This window comes from Amblyomma mixtum, chromosome 1 (genome assembly GCF_055824585.1).
Source record: "Amblyomma mixtum isolate Tamu chromosome 1, ASM5582458v1, whole genome shotgun sequence".
In the NCBI taxonomy this organism is placed as follows: domain Eukaryota; kingdom Metazoa; phylum Arthropoda; class Arachnida; order Ixodida; family Ixodidae; genus Amblyomma; species Amblyomma mixtum.
In genome coordinates, this window is record NC_143012.1 from 13,523,054 (window position 1) to 13,540,408 (window position 17,355).

The window sequence follows — 17,355 nt, forward strand, 5'->3', positions numbered from 1 at the left end:
CTTTAATTTTTAAAAAGATGTCTGATTAATGATTTCTGCCTTTGACTGCTCTGTTACAGGAGCAGTCCGCTAGAAGATGGTCAGTCACCTGGAGTTCCTTCAGGGGCGACTACTTCGGACACCGCTCCCAGACTTCGACCAAGCTCCAAGCAAGTCGGTAAAGAAGCATAAACAGCACCGATCCCCAAGATCGGTGAGAACGATCGATGTTCAGATGTGTCCGAGACACACGCTTCGGCCCATGACCTACTGAACGCCTCATAGAAAGGATGTTCTAATAAAAGTGTCACACCACCAAGATCGGCACTTCGGATCCCCAAGATCGGTATCATGTAGATAAGCCGAAAGCGATGAGTGCGGTCTGCGGCGCGCATAATAAACGCTGGTGCGTACTTGCTTGCTTGCAACTGTACCGGCTCTTACTCTGCAGACGCAACCAACGATACAGGTAGTGCATGCATGCATGTATGCTTTGTGCGTGTGAAGGCGTGCGTTCGTGTGAATGCTTTCATCCTTTGTCCCGTTCGCTGAATCGCATTCTCGTGACTCATTTGTCAGCCAGGTAGTCCCTGATGTCAGTCCTACTTAAGCAAAAATAGCGACAGCGCGATCGCACAGCCCGGATGAGCAGCGCAGTGCAACGGGTTTTGCAACAAAGACGAAAGGACATTCAGACATGAGGGAAAACAGCTCCTTTCGAATCCGGAATCACGCATGATTCTTTGACGCCTCCCGTTCCTTGGTTCCTAAACCGAAACTAACGAGTCAGCCTCTAGTTGACTCGCCATTAGGTAGTTAGCGATTCTGAGCTGTTCTATCTCACCTGCTTACCCTGAACCATGATATAAAGGTAAAGCATAACCGTAAAAATGCCCCAGCTGGTCCAACAAGTTACGCTTCTTACAGTAAAGCTCGCGCTTCGTATTGATTGTTTGAAGCGGTGCTGCCGCCTGAAAGTCGGCGATTTTTGCAGTAAGCATCAGCATTCAACAGCTAAACGTTAAGCCTTCTCAGGTTCGCATTTTCAGCGGCAAAAGTAAGCTGGAGGGAAAAGGATCACCCCGCTTTCCCGGATGATCGGCCAAGTCAAAAATAAAATACGAGTAGTCACGGCTGGCCACGTGTTACTTCGAAATGTGCTAAAAGCCGGTTCGTCAGCAGCACAAATGGCCGTTGGTAGAGGAATCACATTTTTTACGTGCCCTGCCTAAACACCTAGCCCGTGCGTAAAGACAGCGTTAAAACAATCGGGGAGCGACCAAGCGAATTTTACTAAGTTTTCTGATCGGTATCAGCTTCAGGCTGCCGGTTGTGAAAGTTGTTGTTGACCCACGCCAAACGTGGCGCATGTTAGCTTCTGAATTGCTGTTTCATTTCATCACCGTGTTTCATTTCAAAAAACAGTAAAAGACAACACTATAGATGAAATTGAAGCGTTGTCCTAGTACATTTCTTTTCTCTAGTCATTTTTTTTTCCGTCGATTTCTATTTTTCGGTCGATACACCATGATATTTAACCGCAGTATCCCAGGAGGAAAAAAAAACCGTAGCGGTGGCTCAGTATTCAGAGCATCTGCAAAAGGACACCCCGGTACAGGACGCAGCGTTAAGGGGCTGAACGACACTCTTCTCCCAGAAAGAAAAGCCTTTCAATGTGGTGCAAGCAGCGCTGGACACACTCACCTTGCAGGACAGCGAGCAGTCGAGCCCGGGACATGCGCTGGAGCTGCTGCATGCAGAGTGCCTTGAGCTCTTCCAGAGAGATGTTCTGGCGGCAGAGCGGAACCAAGGCAGCACGGATGGCCCCACAAGGTCACAGCAAGGTCACAGGAAGCGAGCGCAGTGCAGAGGAAGAGTTGGCCACGGCAGCGGGAGCGAAAAGCGGAAAGCTTTCAGCAAATCGAAATGTGATGCCGCCCCCGAGATGAGAGCAAAACGCAGCCCACGGCCAACCATTAGTCAAGCACCAAGCATTGGTCAAGGATTGAATAAAAAAAAACCACGCACACTAGCGCACAAGTTCATCGTGACGACTAAGTCGTGTATGTCTCGGCACAGCTGCAATGCATACTATTATTCATTATTCATTGGGAAAGGTGCGAAACTTGCCCAGCGCACCAAAATGCTACAACGCTGAACAAGCGCTACTGGCAAATAAAATTTCTATTGAAGACATGAAGACCCATAGCTTCCTCCCATTGGCTGCAGCTTGCGCGACGCTCTTCCGAACTAACCCGAACTTACCCGAGTTACTCCGAGGCTTCGTACGGGATTCTTTGTTGGGTTTGACCCAGTTAAGTAGTATTTCGCATTAAAATTGCAGTTGCTTTACTTTTTATCACGACGCGCGAAAACAAGAAAGAGTACAGGTCTTGAACTAGCAGCCGCTACGCTTTGAAGAAACGATCTCCCCATTACCCACTGTAGGCATGCCCAGCTTTCCTGGACATTACAAACTAGCGCCATCAGTCTGGCGCGAATACCAAAAACCGCGTAACTAAACAGGAATATTTTAACGTTACATGCACTGACGCACCTAGCGAACCCATTAGCACCAACACCACAACCACTATGACTAGATGTCATTAACAATACCCACACCGCCAGCGCCGTTCATTGGCGATTCAGAGTCAACTGAACAGAGAGATGCTTTTCACGCAAGTACAAAAAAAAAACGCTTTCTTTCTAGCGCTTGTAAAGTGTAACAATGGGCACTAACATTGCCTCATCATATTTACAGTGACAATATAGCTAATCAAACCCATTTGCACGGCAGATGCATAACTTTTCATCAACACACAAACGCATGATCACCGTAGCGTGACTCCAGTCTCAGGCCTCATACGCGCTGAAGAAAATAAGGGGGACACTAAAGACTAAAGCTCCACCGTAAGGGCATGAAACGACAGTGTTAATAATGGTCATTAGCTACTTACTTTGTAATTAGTAGCTTTTTCTAATTACACACGCTCATTAGCATCGATAAGTACGCATACTAGACCACGTGATACAGAAGACCTCAGTTTAACCAGGTCAAACGAACGTACCTCAGGGGCCAAGGAGGAACCTTTCGGACTCAAAACGCGACATACTGGATTCAAGTACCAGATAATTACAAGAAAATTCTATTCTGCGCAATTAATTTACATTCCTGTATATCATAATGACATTTTAGTCACGTTACGACTTCATAGTTACAATTTAACTCGATGTTTAATCACTTTCGTTTTACAGCGCAACATGTGACGTCACAGCCCTTCGACCAATCCTGAATCAATGTGACAACGCCCACGGCTATTCCTTCGAAAGTCCGCTCTAAAGCTGTCGTGTTAAAAGAGTGCGCCCTGCAAAGTTCTGCACGCCAGTCTTACCTTCATGTCGCGCCATCGCGGATGGGAGAAGTGGAGGCTACAAATACAAGGTAGCGTTGTGAATAAACATCGAACAAAATATTAAAGAACTCGCAAACGTGCCAGCCTGTATACCTGCAGCTCCACGGGCGTGAGGATGTTCAGCTCGTCGGGCGAAAGGGCTCCGAAGGCTTCCTCCAGTAGGTGCTCCCGGTGGTCGACGAACGACGACAGGTCGTACCACGTCATCGCCAGGCTCCCTCCCTGCTTGCTGGCTTGCTCGGCCGTGCTTCAGGGTTATCGCCGGCAGAGGAAGGGCGCGAGTCGACAGCTCGGAATCTACGCAAAGAGGAACAGAAATGGCATCACGGTATATCTCCTTTTACACAGAACGTTCCTCTCCATGACATGCTCACAAGGGCACAATAGGCACTGCAGTTTTGTTGTTGTTGTTGTTGTTGTTGTTGTTGTTGTTGTTGTTGTTGTTGTTGTTGTTGTTGTTGTTGTTGTTGTTGTTGTTGTTGTTGTTGTTGTTGTTGTTGTTGTTGTTGTTGTTGTTGTTGTTGTTGTTGTTGTTGTTGTTGTTGTTGTTGTTGTTGTTGTTGTTGTTGTTGTTGTTGTTGTTGTTGTTGTTGTTGTTGTTGTTGTTGTTGTTGTTGTTGTTGTTGTTGTTGTTGTTGTTGTTGTTGTTGTTGTTGTTGTTGTTGTTGTTGTTGTTGTTGTTGTTGGAAATGTGGCTGCACAGCATGCCAGAAGAACTCGGATGGTAAGCTGAAAAACACTGAGTCAGTGCTACCCCATACGGATACAGCGTTATATCCAGTAAAATCGATTTAGTTAACATTAACTGCTCGGTACAGGTGCTCACAAGCCGCACCATGCGCGAGTCATGCACTATGCGGTATAGACCTTTAGTATACTGCGCACTGTCCCCGTTACCACGTACCGCACCCGCCATTGCGCATGCGCAGATTGTCCGAAAGCGACAGGTGTGCCCGCAGCTAGTAAACACTAAACACGAATACACCCATACGGGAGTAAAGAGAGAGTGAGCTGTCCTCCCGTGGACTTCGACCTTCGTGAAGGTACGCGCTTCGCTAAAAGCCTCTAACACTGAGCTGCGCGCGATACGGGAAGCTGACAGCCACACACTGAAGATACCACGTGCAAGGGCAGGAGCGTTGTACTACATTAGCGTTACGCAGTCTGTCTAAGAATATGAAAAAAACGATAAATGTGTTCCTCGCTGGAATAATTCTCTTCAGGTGGCGCGCCCTGCAAGAGCTTTCAGCCCACAAACACCACAACGCGCATCGCGCCTAGCTGTGGAGCAACCACAGCGTACCGGCAAGCCACCTCGCGAGTGAAGTGTATCCTGTCTGGAAAGTTGGACGAATACTGTCTGCCGGTGGTATAACACTTTCAGGCAGTCACCGTATTCAACAGTAACTGCCTCCAGTGGCAGTGAAGTCGACAAGTAGCAGGGCAGAAGGGTTTATGTAAGGGAGTGCAGTCGGTGCTGCACAGGGGAAAGAGCTCGAAACAGACTCTCGCGCTGTTCGCGGCGAGAAAAATTTCCCCGCGCGACAGATCGTTAACGCCTTCTGCGCGCGAAGCCAGAGCGGCTCGCGCAGGCTGCGAGACTTGATTAATATTAATAACTCTCCGCAATTAACCCGCATACAAACACAACATCTCTTCTCCCCTTCCGTCACCCTCTCCCCTCGGGAGACGTCACCGCGTGTACTGCCGCTGCCGCCGCCGCTGCTTCGGGGCAAACAAACGTGAGACTGAGCTCGTTGAGAACTGAAGAAAGCGAAGAAAAATAAAAAAAAGAATGGAGGGGGAGGCTGGGAGAGAGGTGCGACGAGGAAAACGAGGAGACGAAGTACAGCGTTGGCAGGCCGTATATACGGGTAGCACGTGCGTGCCCGCGCACTTAAGGCGCAACTTGTTGAGACACTGACAAACTCCGGGCGAACCGCGAATGCGTTAAAGAGAACTTTTTTTTCCTTTTTTGCTTTTTTTCGAGGAAATGGTAGAAAATGAAACGACCCGTGCTGACAGCTTTCTCTCCGCGCACCCATTTGCGTTGGAGCTAGATGATATACGAACGTTTCCTTCCCTCTCTCTCTCTCTCTCTCCTTCCTTCCTTCCTTCCTTCCTTGCCTCCTTCCTTCCTTGCTTCCTTCCTTCCTTGCTTCCTTGCTTCCTTGCTTCCTTCCTTCCTTGCTTCCTTCCTTGCTTGCTTCCTTGTTTCCTTGCTTCCTTGCTTGCTTCCTTGCTTACTTGCTTCCTTGCTTGCTTCCTTGCTTGCTTGCTTCCTTGCTTCCTTCCTTGCTTGCTTGCTTGCTTCCTTGCTTCCTTACTTGCTTCCTTGCTTGCTTGCTTGCTTGCTTCCTTCCTTCCTTGCTTCCTTCCTTCCTTCCTTTTTTCCTTGCTTCCTTCCTTGCTTCCTTCCTTCCTTCCTTCCTTGCTTGCTTGCTTGCTTGCTTGCTTGCTTGCTTCCTCGCTTCCTTTCTTCCTTCCTTGCTTCCTTCCTTCCTTCCTCCTTTCCTTCCTTCCTTCCTTCCTTCCTTGCTTGCTTGCTTCCTTCCTTCCTTCCTTCCTTCCTTCCTTCCTTCCTTGCTTCCTTCCTTCCTTCCTTCCTTCCTTCCTTCCTTCCTTCCTTGCTTGCTTGCTTGCTTGCTTGCTTGCTTGCTTGCTTGCTTCTTTCTTTCTTTCTCTCGCTATCACTTCTCGGCCTTTTCTGTGACAAAAATGAGGTCCGAAGAGGGGGCCTTCGGGCGGTAAGATAAACCACCGGTATTCGAGACATTCGTTTTATACTGTGCTTTTATGTCCCCGTTAATTCAATGCAGGTGCCATTGCGTTGGCTTGTTCACCTTCAAACTGTTGTCCTTGCGGACGCGTTAGGGCGTAATCTCTCGAGCTATAGAGATACGCTTTGCTGCGTATACCGGCGAATGCAAAATGAAACAAAAAAAATGCACAAGCGATTATATGATGTGATGCTACGAATTTGTATCACCAGTAGTGCGGGTGAGTGGGGGGTTGGAGTATTGGTGGCGTGTTTGTTTTCTTTCTTAGCCCGGAGGTGGTTGACTGGTGGTGGGTGTCGACTTCTGGATGGTGAAGACGGACGGAGGGCAACGATGGGCGAAGCTTCTGGAGAGTGTGTGTGTGTGGGGGGGAGTCATTTGGTGGAGGCTGGAGGATTCCAGAGGGTGGATACCAGTGGTGGGTAAATGTGGAGGGTGGCTGAAGCTTGTGAAGGGCGAGTTGAGTTGTTTGCTGGTGAAAGGAGTACCCTAGAGGGTGCAGAAAGCTGTAGGGCAAATGTGGGCAAGGAGTAGGCGGAGACCTTCTGGAGGGCGGTGGCGGCATCACACACTACAAACGGACAGATTTTGCGAAAGTGAGGGTACCAATGCTAACGCATTAGAACAGCAACAAGCTTCCAGATTTTCAACTCCTTCTTCGGGGTCGAAAGGAACCGTGAAAGTTATAGCCTATCTTCTTCCTTGCCCCAACTCTCTCAGTTTTTAAAAAAAAAACACACCTACTGTAGCTGGGCTACAGTGTATTGGTGCTCCAAAAAGCACGCTTGCCTGGATCGCACGATCCTACAGAATGCGTACAAGAGAGTGCGCAGTCTCCGAATCACCTCACTAACACTGACTCTCAGCGATGTTATTTGCAGTAATATTCGCAGGACGAAGCGAGACTTCTCAATTACGACATACTAAGAAAGCGGCACTGACGCCGCTCATACCAAAAAGAGTCCCCTCTGCGGCTATCACGCTTAAAAAACATGAAGAAAAGCCACTACATATCGCTGCGTAGGCCCATCAGCGTATTTTAAAGAAAATCTTAACGAATCCCAATTTAAATGAATAAGCACAACGACACTATGACATCCATCGGCAGCAGCGGACTGGAAACGGTTATGAGAAAAATGTGGGATGAGCATCGTCGCCATCCTTATCATCATCCTGACTTACACCCAGTGTACACCCAGTGCAAGAAAATGGTCTGTCTCATATCTCTCCATTAACCCTGTTCTGTGACAGCCGCGGCAACCTTATCCCTGCAAAATTTCTTAATCTGATCCGCCCATATAACTTTATGCGGATGAGATTAGGAAGTTTGCGTGTATTGATCTCACGAAACAAAAAATGGAAATGATGGGATGGAAAAAAAATCGAAGAATAATATCCTAGGGTATTTCTTTATCGACTGCTATTATTCTAAAAAGCATGCGCACCAACCAGCTCATCTTTCCACCTTTAAACGCTAGTGAAAGAACGGTTAGCCTAGTGAAGGCTCGAGATACGGAATTGCGGAGGGCCCCAACATACTTCGCAGTAAGCCAACTGACAACGTCGCCACTAAACGGGAAACATGGCAGGCTCCGAATTGCGCAACATTCTGATGAACTAAACCTAAAGGCGAAAGATGGGGTCAGGAGAAAAAAACAAAAAAAAAACAAGCTGTACGCCAAACGTCTATAGAGCCAATGAGGGCAAACAAATTCTAACAGTCGCCATCAAATAGAATCCGCTGTGCGACTAACTCCTCTATGTAGACGTCGTTCATGTCCCCGGAGAAAGAACACGATATAAACAAAACGAAGCAGGGAGAAATGTGGTAAAGTTATTTATTCGCGGAGACAGCAAGGGGGGGGGGGGGGGGGGGGGGAGAGAGAAGAGAGTTAGTTGTCAGGGACTAAGGGGAATGAGCGTTCGCGGTTTCCCACGTCTTCATCTCGCTATTCCTACAAAGCTTACTTTGCTCGAAAAAAGGCGAGCGCCCACAGCCGCGTTCGCGTAAACATTCGAACGAGCGCGCTGCGGGAGCGGGAAACTCGCACTTTCGTTTCCGGCATAGGCTGTCAGGGCAAAACTACAGGAGAGCAACCACAACAACCGAGGATACAACAAAAAAAAACTAACAAACAAACAAAATAGATTAAGTGAGCGCCGCTCCGAAACGCTCCTCCGTTCTCTCATTCCAACCTAAACTAAGGAGGGGAAACAAACAAACAAAAAATGCAGCACACTCAGTATAACGCTGGCGCCCTCTGTCGTAGCGCGACTAAGCTGGTCTTGCTTAACGCTCTGTAGACGCGTTAAAGTGTACGCACAGGGTACGTATACGAAGAGTGTAGAAGCTGGGCCGCTGGAAGACAACGCGCGACAACAGCACGGGCGTGGTCTTCTCCAGCGAGAAACAGCAAGCCAACCACGCAGCGAGCGAGGCGCTAAAAGCGTTGTTTCCCCATCGACTTTTGTGTACACAAGGATATACGCTCAGAGCGTAGCGACCGACCCGCGCTTCGACTACGTACGAGTGAGCTCCTCTGTCCGCGTGTGTATTTACCGACGGCTCGGCTTCGAGAGAGAGCCCGAAATAATGCGTCACGACGAAAGTACAAAGGCGTTATGAGTGCGAGGAGAGGTAGGTAAAACTAAATATAGAAAAAAATAACGCCGGGAGTGGATGTTGGTGTTGAGGGCGGCAAAGCGCTAAACTGGAGCACTCTGCACACGACAACGGCTTAGAGTTCGTGGAAAAGCTACGACGCCAGGTTATGCCGCAGTATATATACGAAGGGGGGGGGGGGGGGGGGGGGGGGGGGTAGAGAGCGAACTGAGCGCCGAAGTTACGGATGAAGAGCAAGAATATTCAACGCGCCTGTCGGCGCAGCGTCGGCATGTTGGATGCTGGAACCGAGCTGGCCTAGGCTCCCCTTTTCCCCAGAGAGACCTCGAAAAGTGCGACGCGCTGACTGAACCATCGTCGTCGGAAAGTCAGATTTTGTTGTTATTATTTCGAGTGGTCTTGTTCGTAACACGTTGCCCTGGCTTCCCTTTTTATCCGCCGTGAACCGAAAGTTTCAACAGGAGTGACGCAACTTTCATTTTTGCAGTTTTTCCGGGCCGTTGCGAATCAAGCCAGCGAGAGGGGAAGGGGGGGGGGGGGGGGAGAAAGTTTGAGTAAGGCAAGATATGAACCCATCAGAGCATAGCGAGCCGAAACGACAAAAACCACCTCAAGCGCGGCGTTCCAGCTCCTAGTTCTAGCACTTGGTTTCCAACTACGCGAGAAGTTTATGTAAAGCCGTAGGCACTTCTACGTTTTATTTTAACTCGGTAGTGATAAGGCTCCCATCCTGTAGAAAATCCGGCGTCGTCGTCGGCGTAGTAAGCAAAAAAAAATGGCTGTGGCTTAGCTTGGTTAAGCCCGGTAAGTGCGAAAGCAATATCCGTAGCTACGCCATGGTTCAGCTGGTAGTGTAGCTGGTGGTGGTGCTTGAGGTTAGACTTGTGGTGATGCATCGGTTATACAATCCAATCCTATCCAATCCAATCTAATCCAATCCAATCCAATCCAGTCCAGCCCAGCCCAGTGCAGTGCAGTGCAGTGCAGTGCAGTCCAGTCCAGTCCAGTCCAATCCAATTCAATCCAATCAAATGCAATCCAATACGAGTCCAATCCAATCCTGTAGCTGGTGGTGGTGCCAAACCAATCCTGTAGCTGGTGGTGGTGCTTGTGGTTAGACTTGTGGTGATGCATCGGTTATACAATGCAATCCAATGCAATCCAATTCAATATGTTAATATGGTAGCTACCGGCCTCGCTACGCGACGGGCTGAAAGTGCAACTAGTATCCAATCCAATCCAATCCAATATGCTAATATGGTAGCTACCGGCCTCGCTACGCGACGGGCTGAAAGTGCAAGTAGTATTGCTTTCGCAATAAAAATCCTCCGAGAAAGAAACCTAGGTGGGTCACTTAGGTCACGTGACCTTGTGGCGTCATCAACATCTGCCCACCGGATCTCTGGCAACTGGAAGTTAAATTATTGATTGGTCGCGAGAGGTTCCTCGGGAAGCGCAACCTGGTTCACACAAGCCACACTAGTGGCAGCACCTCTCACCGCAGGGAAATATCGCATCGTTTAACCACTCCACTACTGCGCTAAGAGTGGTATGACGGCTCCCAGGGATCTATGAATGTTGAATAGAGAAAGATCAATTCCGTATAATAGTCAATAACCCATTAATGCTATCGCGTCACATATTTACGGCGGAGCTTCAGTATTCCCTCCAATTTTTCGATTTTAGCAAGGTGCGCGCGCACGTTTGTGTGTTTGTCTATGGGTGTGCCAGTGTGTGAAAGACTGCCACTGCTCCTTTTTCTCGGTGCCCCACTGTGCAGCAGCATGCCAGAGAAACGTTCCTCTTCACCTTTCTACCCATTACTCGTTCACTGAAAGGACGGGGCACCAAATTTATGATGCAACGACACTAGGACGACAATGAAATCGCGAGGAAGGAAAGAGCATAATAGGAAGGGGCAGTACTACAACGTTATTATAATATACGCTAAATAAATGAAACAGAAAAAAAAGGTTGCTACGAAATAAGAATCCTGTTTGTGTGTACGAAAGTACCGGCTGTTCAAGAGGGCGTACATGCGTACACAAGACAAATAGCGTTGTCTGTCTGTTTGTTTACTTGATCTCGAGAGTATACTTGTATGTTGCGCTTTCGTGGGCTGTCTTATACAGGGTGACTCAAAAGTCGCAGAAAAAGCAAAGGTTCAGTCATTTGAAAAGTAGACATGTACCGTGAACCGGTTTTCACAAAGGTGCACAGAAAAAACTGGAAGATCTCTTAAATTAACGAAATACATTACTGCCAGAACAAATATATTTGCTACCAAAAGGCACCGTTTAACCTTTTGAGTTCTGTCAGTAGTTTGTACAGCGGCGATGCTGCGCCACCTCTTGGTGACAAATATGATAATAAAGGTGTTTCGTTAATGGAAAAAATTGTCTTTATATGCATTCCTCAGAAAAACGCATAGTGCACTGTCTCTACTGAATGAATTACTGAAGCTTTGCTTTTTCTGTTGCCTTTGGGTAACATTGACTTTCTGTGGAAGTGCACGTACGTAGGAGTTCAAAAACAAAATAGGGACAACCGCACAAACTCGGTACAAAGACGGCTAGATACTAGATGACTGTCTACGGAATTAGAATGCGGGCAGGGAGCGCTACAGGAGCGCGCTGGCACATGTACTGCAGTCCAAATGCATTTCCACCAGGCTCATCGAAACGCGAAATTTACTTCTCTTAGTCGAAAAAATAGTCTCTACAGGCCAGCATCGGCGTTTCCCCCTGAGAGTTGCTCTACCCCTCTCCACCCCACAACAGCCAAAACGAGTTGACGACACCTCACCAATGTTCAGCAGGTCGCGACGAGACGAGGAGGGAGAGGAAAAAGATGGAGAGATAGAGAGGGAGAGAAAAAGAGACGGGGTGTACCAGGCCCACAAGACAAATAAACGCCGAACCCGCGTCCTAGTCCTCGTCGTCAGGTCGGGAGAAACGCGGAGTATCCTAAACAGAACAACAACAAAAAGAAAATACAACACTGAGGGATACGGGACGGGAGAGGCATTTCGTTTGCGCGCTAAATGCGCCGTTAATCCGTAGGGAGAGTGAACGCGATGTCGTCGCCGCCACCGGTCCGGGTTATGACGGGCTGGAGTGCGCCGCGGAGTATAGTAGGGGACACAACGAGGCTTGTTTCACGTCTACCCCCGCACCCCCTTACTACTGTTGCTACATTCCCACACTTACTCTCCACTCTCACTTGTCCGTTCGTTAGTCTGAGCTCGTTCGCAAACAAGCACTCCCTTGCAACACAGAAGCGTTGGGCGAAGCCGCAGATGTGAAACAGTGTCCCTCTCACGACTCCCAGCACGCGAGGAGCAAGCGTGCGGAAACAACGGGAAACTATTACAGTTAAATACCTACTCAGCCCCTCCTCCCCCCCCCCCCCCCCCCCTCAATCCCAAGCCCCTTTTCAGTTGCTCTCAGTCCAATTTTCGCAAGGAACACCGGTATACGCGGAAAGTGGGAAGCTAAAAACGAGAAAACAAAATCTCTTGGCGGTGGTGCATCCATGCACTCTACGAGAAATAAACGAGGGATTTAGGAATAATCCTTCGAGCAAGCGGGAACCCTTTCTTTCTGTTTTCTATTATTCACATTAGTCATCTCTAGGTCGTATTCGTTGGTTCCGCGGGCGCGCGCGAGACGCCAGCTGAAAGGTTCTCGTATTAAGAGAGCACTCTACGCGAGTCGAAGAAGAACGTCCAAACCGAAATGGGCCCCGTCATTTGTCGTCGCAAAGCACCTCCATTACTCTATCTCCATAGCGTTTGACTGTTGTACAGACCTCGAAAGTTCAGCCCCTGCTTTTACTTAACGCTCGCGCTACCAACCGGCCAGTTTGAGTGCATTAACTAAGTCCTTCTTTGAGTGTTACGCCGTCAGTGACGAAGCACAGCCGATAAGGAAGAAAAAAAGAAAACAAAGGCACGGAAGGCAGAATGGCGTTGTTTTGAGCGCGACAAATGTGTATGGAAAGTTGGAACGAAGGAATCAAGAAGTACCGCTCCGTAACGCATGCGTTATAGTTGGGCCGCAATGACAGCCACGCGAAATGAAATATTAATGCCCCTACGCGAGCAGCATCTGCTCTGCCTGCGCGAAAACTTTCTAGTTAATAATGCGGGTGGTTGCTTGCCCGATGCGCGTGCTGTAGCGTCAGTGTGACCCGCCTGTCGGAGCTAACGGCGAAAGCTTATTATTAGTCCGCACACACCACGCTCTGAAGCTACATTTTTATTTTCTACGTTTTGGCTTCTTGAGAGCGCACAATTTCTCCCTCGCTCTTCTTTCTCCCTGTAACTGCGGCTTTCTTACAACGAACGGCTAGCCCTGCGGCTCTTCAGACTTACAGGAGACTCCACTGACAACGCCGTCCAGTTTTAGTGAGAAAGCACTACTTCACTTCGCAGATTATCTGGACACTTTATCAAAGTGGGGGCTAGCGACTACAATCCACAGCCCTACACGTGAGGAATACTTAGCTGGGCAGCTGGTCGCGTCTTGCATCGACCACATCAACGTGCGTTCTCAAAACCTGTCGGTGCGGTCTGCTGTGGTTGAGGTCAAGCTTGCAGACCACTATTTCATTTGTTGCTCGTTAACAGATAGTTCCAGCCATCCTGCATCTATGCACAGCCAGCAAAAGGTCTCAGTACTTGATTATAAGCGTCTTGACGAAAGAATAGCAAAGCATGATTGGGATTCTTTTATACACAGTGTGTCCCCTGCGGACCTATATGATCGGTTCGTCGATGTTTTTCGTTCACACAAAGCAGAATCTTCCCGCATGGTGAATGTTAAACAACGAAATTTAGACAATAAGTGGATGTCTCCCGCAATATTGGCAGCCATTAAAGAGAAGGATCTGCTCTGGGCTCGATCAAGACGTGCCCCAAACTGTTCTCAGCTACGACTGCAGTTTAAACATGAACGAAACCGTGTCAACGCCATGATCCGTCTGGCCAAGCGCAACCACTTTAGGTCTCAGTTTAATGACGCACGTTTTAACAGCAAGAAAACATGGTCATTGGTGAATAGTCTGAAAGGAGGGAGCGCTGCTATCTACAATGATACATATTTCATCTCGCATTTTCATAAAGATGGACAGAGCATTGCGAATGACTTCAACAATTTTTTTTCTCTGGTCTCTGGTGCATCTCGAACCCCTCCTACCGACTGTCCTATGCCTCTCAGTGTGATGGAATCTGCTTTCCTTCCTGATATTACTGAAAGTGATTTAAGGTGTATACTTTTCAGTCTTAAACGTAGCAAATCTCCTGGTCATGACGGCCTCACGATTTCTGAATTGTGCAGAAATTTTGAAGTGATTAAAGGTGTTCTACTAGTTATCCTTAACACTATCATTTCTACTGGTATAATACCTGCTTCAATGAAAACTGCTAAAGTTATACCTTTGTACAAGGGTGGCTCCAGAAACATTATGAGTAATTACCGACCTATCTCTATTCTACCATGCATTGGCCAAATTTTTGAGAAGCATCTATTACTCACCATGACGAATTTTTTGAATACGCACAGTGTTCTATCACCTTGTCAGTACGGCTTTATAGCAGGAAAAGGAACAACGGTTCTTCTTGAAGAATTCTCTGACGTGCTAAATTCAGCTTTTGATAAGAATCAAGTCGCATGTTCTCTTTTTCTGGACGTAAGCAAGGCTTTTGATAGCATCTGCCACGTTCTTTTGCTTGATAAACTTTCTGCGCTGGGATTTCGAGGTTCGTTTTTGGAACTGCTTACTAACTTTTTACAAGATAGGCGCCAATATGTGTCGATTTCAAGATTCCATAGCGATTTCACGGCAATTGCCTCTGGAGTCCCGCAAGGTTCTATATTAAGTCCTTTATTATTCAATCTATACGTTAACGACCTTGCTAACAGTGTGCCATCTTTGCTGTTTCAGTATGCTGATGACACTGTTATTGTTGCATGTGCAAAGAAATACACTGATGCTGTTACAGCATTACAGATAGCTGCTATTAAAGCCATGGACTGGTTTAAGTTTAATCTTATTAATGTTAATACTTCTAAAACAAAACTGATCTGTTTTCATAACCCATTAAAACAAGTTGAATTAACTGACCTTGTTTATTTGCATACTTCCTCTTGTCTTAATTGCAACTGTGTACCAGTTGAATATGCGCATTCGGTCAAATATCTTGGCCTGACCTTCGACAGTGATCTCTCTTGGAAATCGCACCTTTCTTTTGTTTGCCAAAGGCTTCGTGCTGTATCGTGTGTCCTGTATAACATTAGATATTTTATGCCTTTTTCTGTCCGTAAATGTGTTGTACATGCTCTAGCCTATAGTGTACTTAGGTACGGAATTACTGTTTATGGTCACTGCACGGTTCGCTGGCAACATAGGGTGAATTCGCTTTTGCGTTTGCTTCTAAAGAATATTGCTTACGACCTGTCCATTGGTAATGACATTGATATTTTTAGAAGACTAAAGCTTCCAAGTTTTAACTCTTTATTAACAGAAACTATTGTGCTAAAACACTTCTGGTACAGTCAGTTCACCGTTCCATATGTCCCTGCTCGGGATTTAAGACCAAAATACCGCTACTGCATTCCTCGCTCCTCAACCCGGTACGGTAAGCGCACACGTCATTACTATGTACCTGCCTGTTTCAATAGCTTGCCTCCTACTGTACTCCGCATGAAAACTAAATACACCCTGAAAAAAACTTTGCGGTATGTCTCCGTGTTGCTTCCTGCCCCGTAGTTATTTCAGCTATTTACTGTATTAATTTCAAATCACTGTAATCTTTCTTGATGTTGTAATAGTTATATATTTGTTTCATTCTGTTTGGTGACCATTTTCTTTTTTTGCAAAGTTCATTGCAACGTCTCTATTTTTCCTTTGTTTTGCCAATGTTAGCTGTCTGCCAGGCGCTGCCACTCAAGCCCTTTGAGGCTTTGGTAGGCCTGATTTATGTTGTCTGGCAATTGACGTGAATAAAAAAGTTCACTAGCAACCCTGGGAAAGCGAATGGGTCTCAGAAGCCTTGACCCCTGGCCCTTGACCTTTGACCTTTGAGATGAAATGACTTGGTTATGATGTGGCTAGAGGATGGTCACATGGTACGAAAGTTTAAAAGAAATTGCCTTGGAGCACAATACAAGGTAATGTCTAGGAAAGAGTCACGCGAATTCGAAGGACAAGTTAAAGCATTGTTTTGGCAATAGTCAAGCTTATCCGAAACAAAGCGCTATCGCATGTCATGTTCAGTTTAACGCAGTTAGAACTCTGATTTTTTTTTTTGTTCCTAGCGAAGTTCGTTCGTTTCTTTGTTGATTTTTTTGCGTGTGGCTCTCGTAATGATAGTTTGGTAGCAAAAAATTATATATTTACAGTTTAGAAGTCGGGTGTTAAAGATCTAATAATTTTTCCCGTGACACTCGATTCAAGCACTTGACCTTGAGGACGATGGAGCTGGAATGTATTAGTGACTGCATGATTGCTGGCTACATAAGAGGAGGGCGGTATGACTTGCCTCAGACATCTGCAATTGACGTCAAAAACAAAAGGAAGCACATGATGGCATGGTAGTTTGCTTCCGAACATGAATCCAAGCGATACCTGGTCTTTCATTCATTTGCAGTTCCGAGCTTATTAAGCCTCCGTTTTCAGAGAAGTAGGTTATTTGCCACTAGAACACAGCAGTCAATCAATACACGCCAAATTCAACTGACCTATTAAAACATGTTGATGGGCTCTTCGGTTCGGCACTTTCTTCATACAACAGCGCCAAAAGCCAAACCAAACAAAGTGAACAACCAGACATATATATACAGTGCGTTGACAAATTATCGTTTATTTCTTGTTTACGCATAAGTAGCAGTAAGCAACCTATAAACGCGAAAAGTAACACGAAGATGCTTGATATATCCACATGTTCCAAGGGCTGCTATAGAGCTTCGCCAGTAAAGGAATAGACTGAGAGATCACACAAGGCTACGTTTCTCTGTCCTTAACCTCTGACTACTCTGAAATTTCAGAGTTGGCTTCTAAGTAGCTCTGCGCGCAACGTGAAGAGATCCACCTCGTAAGGAAATATATGTAACTAACAAGCAAAACAACGCACAGCGCGCGTTCGCCTGTCTTGATGGACTCAACATCAAGGCTCGCTCATGGAGAAATTGCTGAACGAAGCACCACGCCTTTTACCTTAGCGTATTAACGTACGAACTGATTGTGTTTCAAATTAAGCCAAAATAAAAGTCACGTGACCCTCACCGATTCCCCTCTGTTTCCTTCGCTGCTATACCTCGCAACAAAAAAATAAATAAACAAGAAAAGTGATCAGATGCCCCCGCCGCTACGGCCAGTGAGTATAACAATGTCGATGGGCAGGGTGAAAGTAACGCGACAGAGAGGAGACTGCCCAAAATGCGCCGAAGGAAATGACCGCTCTCGACACAGTAACCGCTCCACTGGAGCTCAGAGCTCGAGCGAGAAACAAAAATATAAAGAAAAAGAGCCAACACAAAAAAAAATGTCAGAGGGAAAA

General features: G+C 46.9%; 1 protein-coding gene across 8 annotated transcripts in view; it reads right to left on the minus strand.

Annotated features, from left to right (window-relative positions):
- Positions 1 to 17,355, minus strand: part of LOC149365508 (uncharacterized) — a 620,172-nt gene that overhangs the window by 219,257 nt on the left and 383,560 nt on the right. For 4 of the 8 annotated variants that reach the window (XM_089543220.1, XM_089543244.1, XM_089543229.1 and 1 more), the window contains one exon: positions 3,486 to 3,689. In XM_089543220.1, coding sequence (XP_089399346.1) covers positions 3,486 to 3,689 — 204 coding nt within the window. Of the gene's footprint in view, positions 1 to 1,513; positions 1,574 to 1,683; positions 1,769 to 3,371; positions 3,409 to 3,485; positions 3,690 to 17,355 lie in introns of those variants that run through there. The other 4 variants (XR_016282891.1, XM_089543213.1, XR_016282892.1 and 1 more) reach the window with 3 other exon arrangements.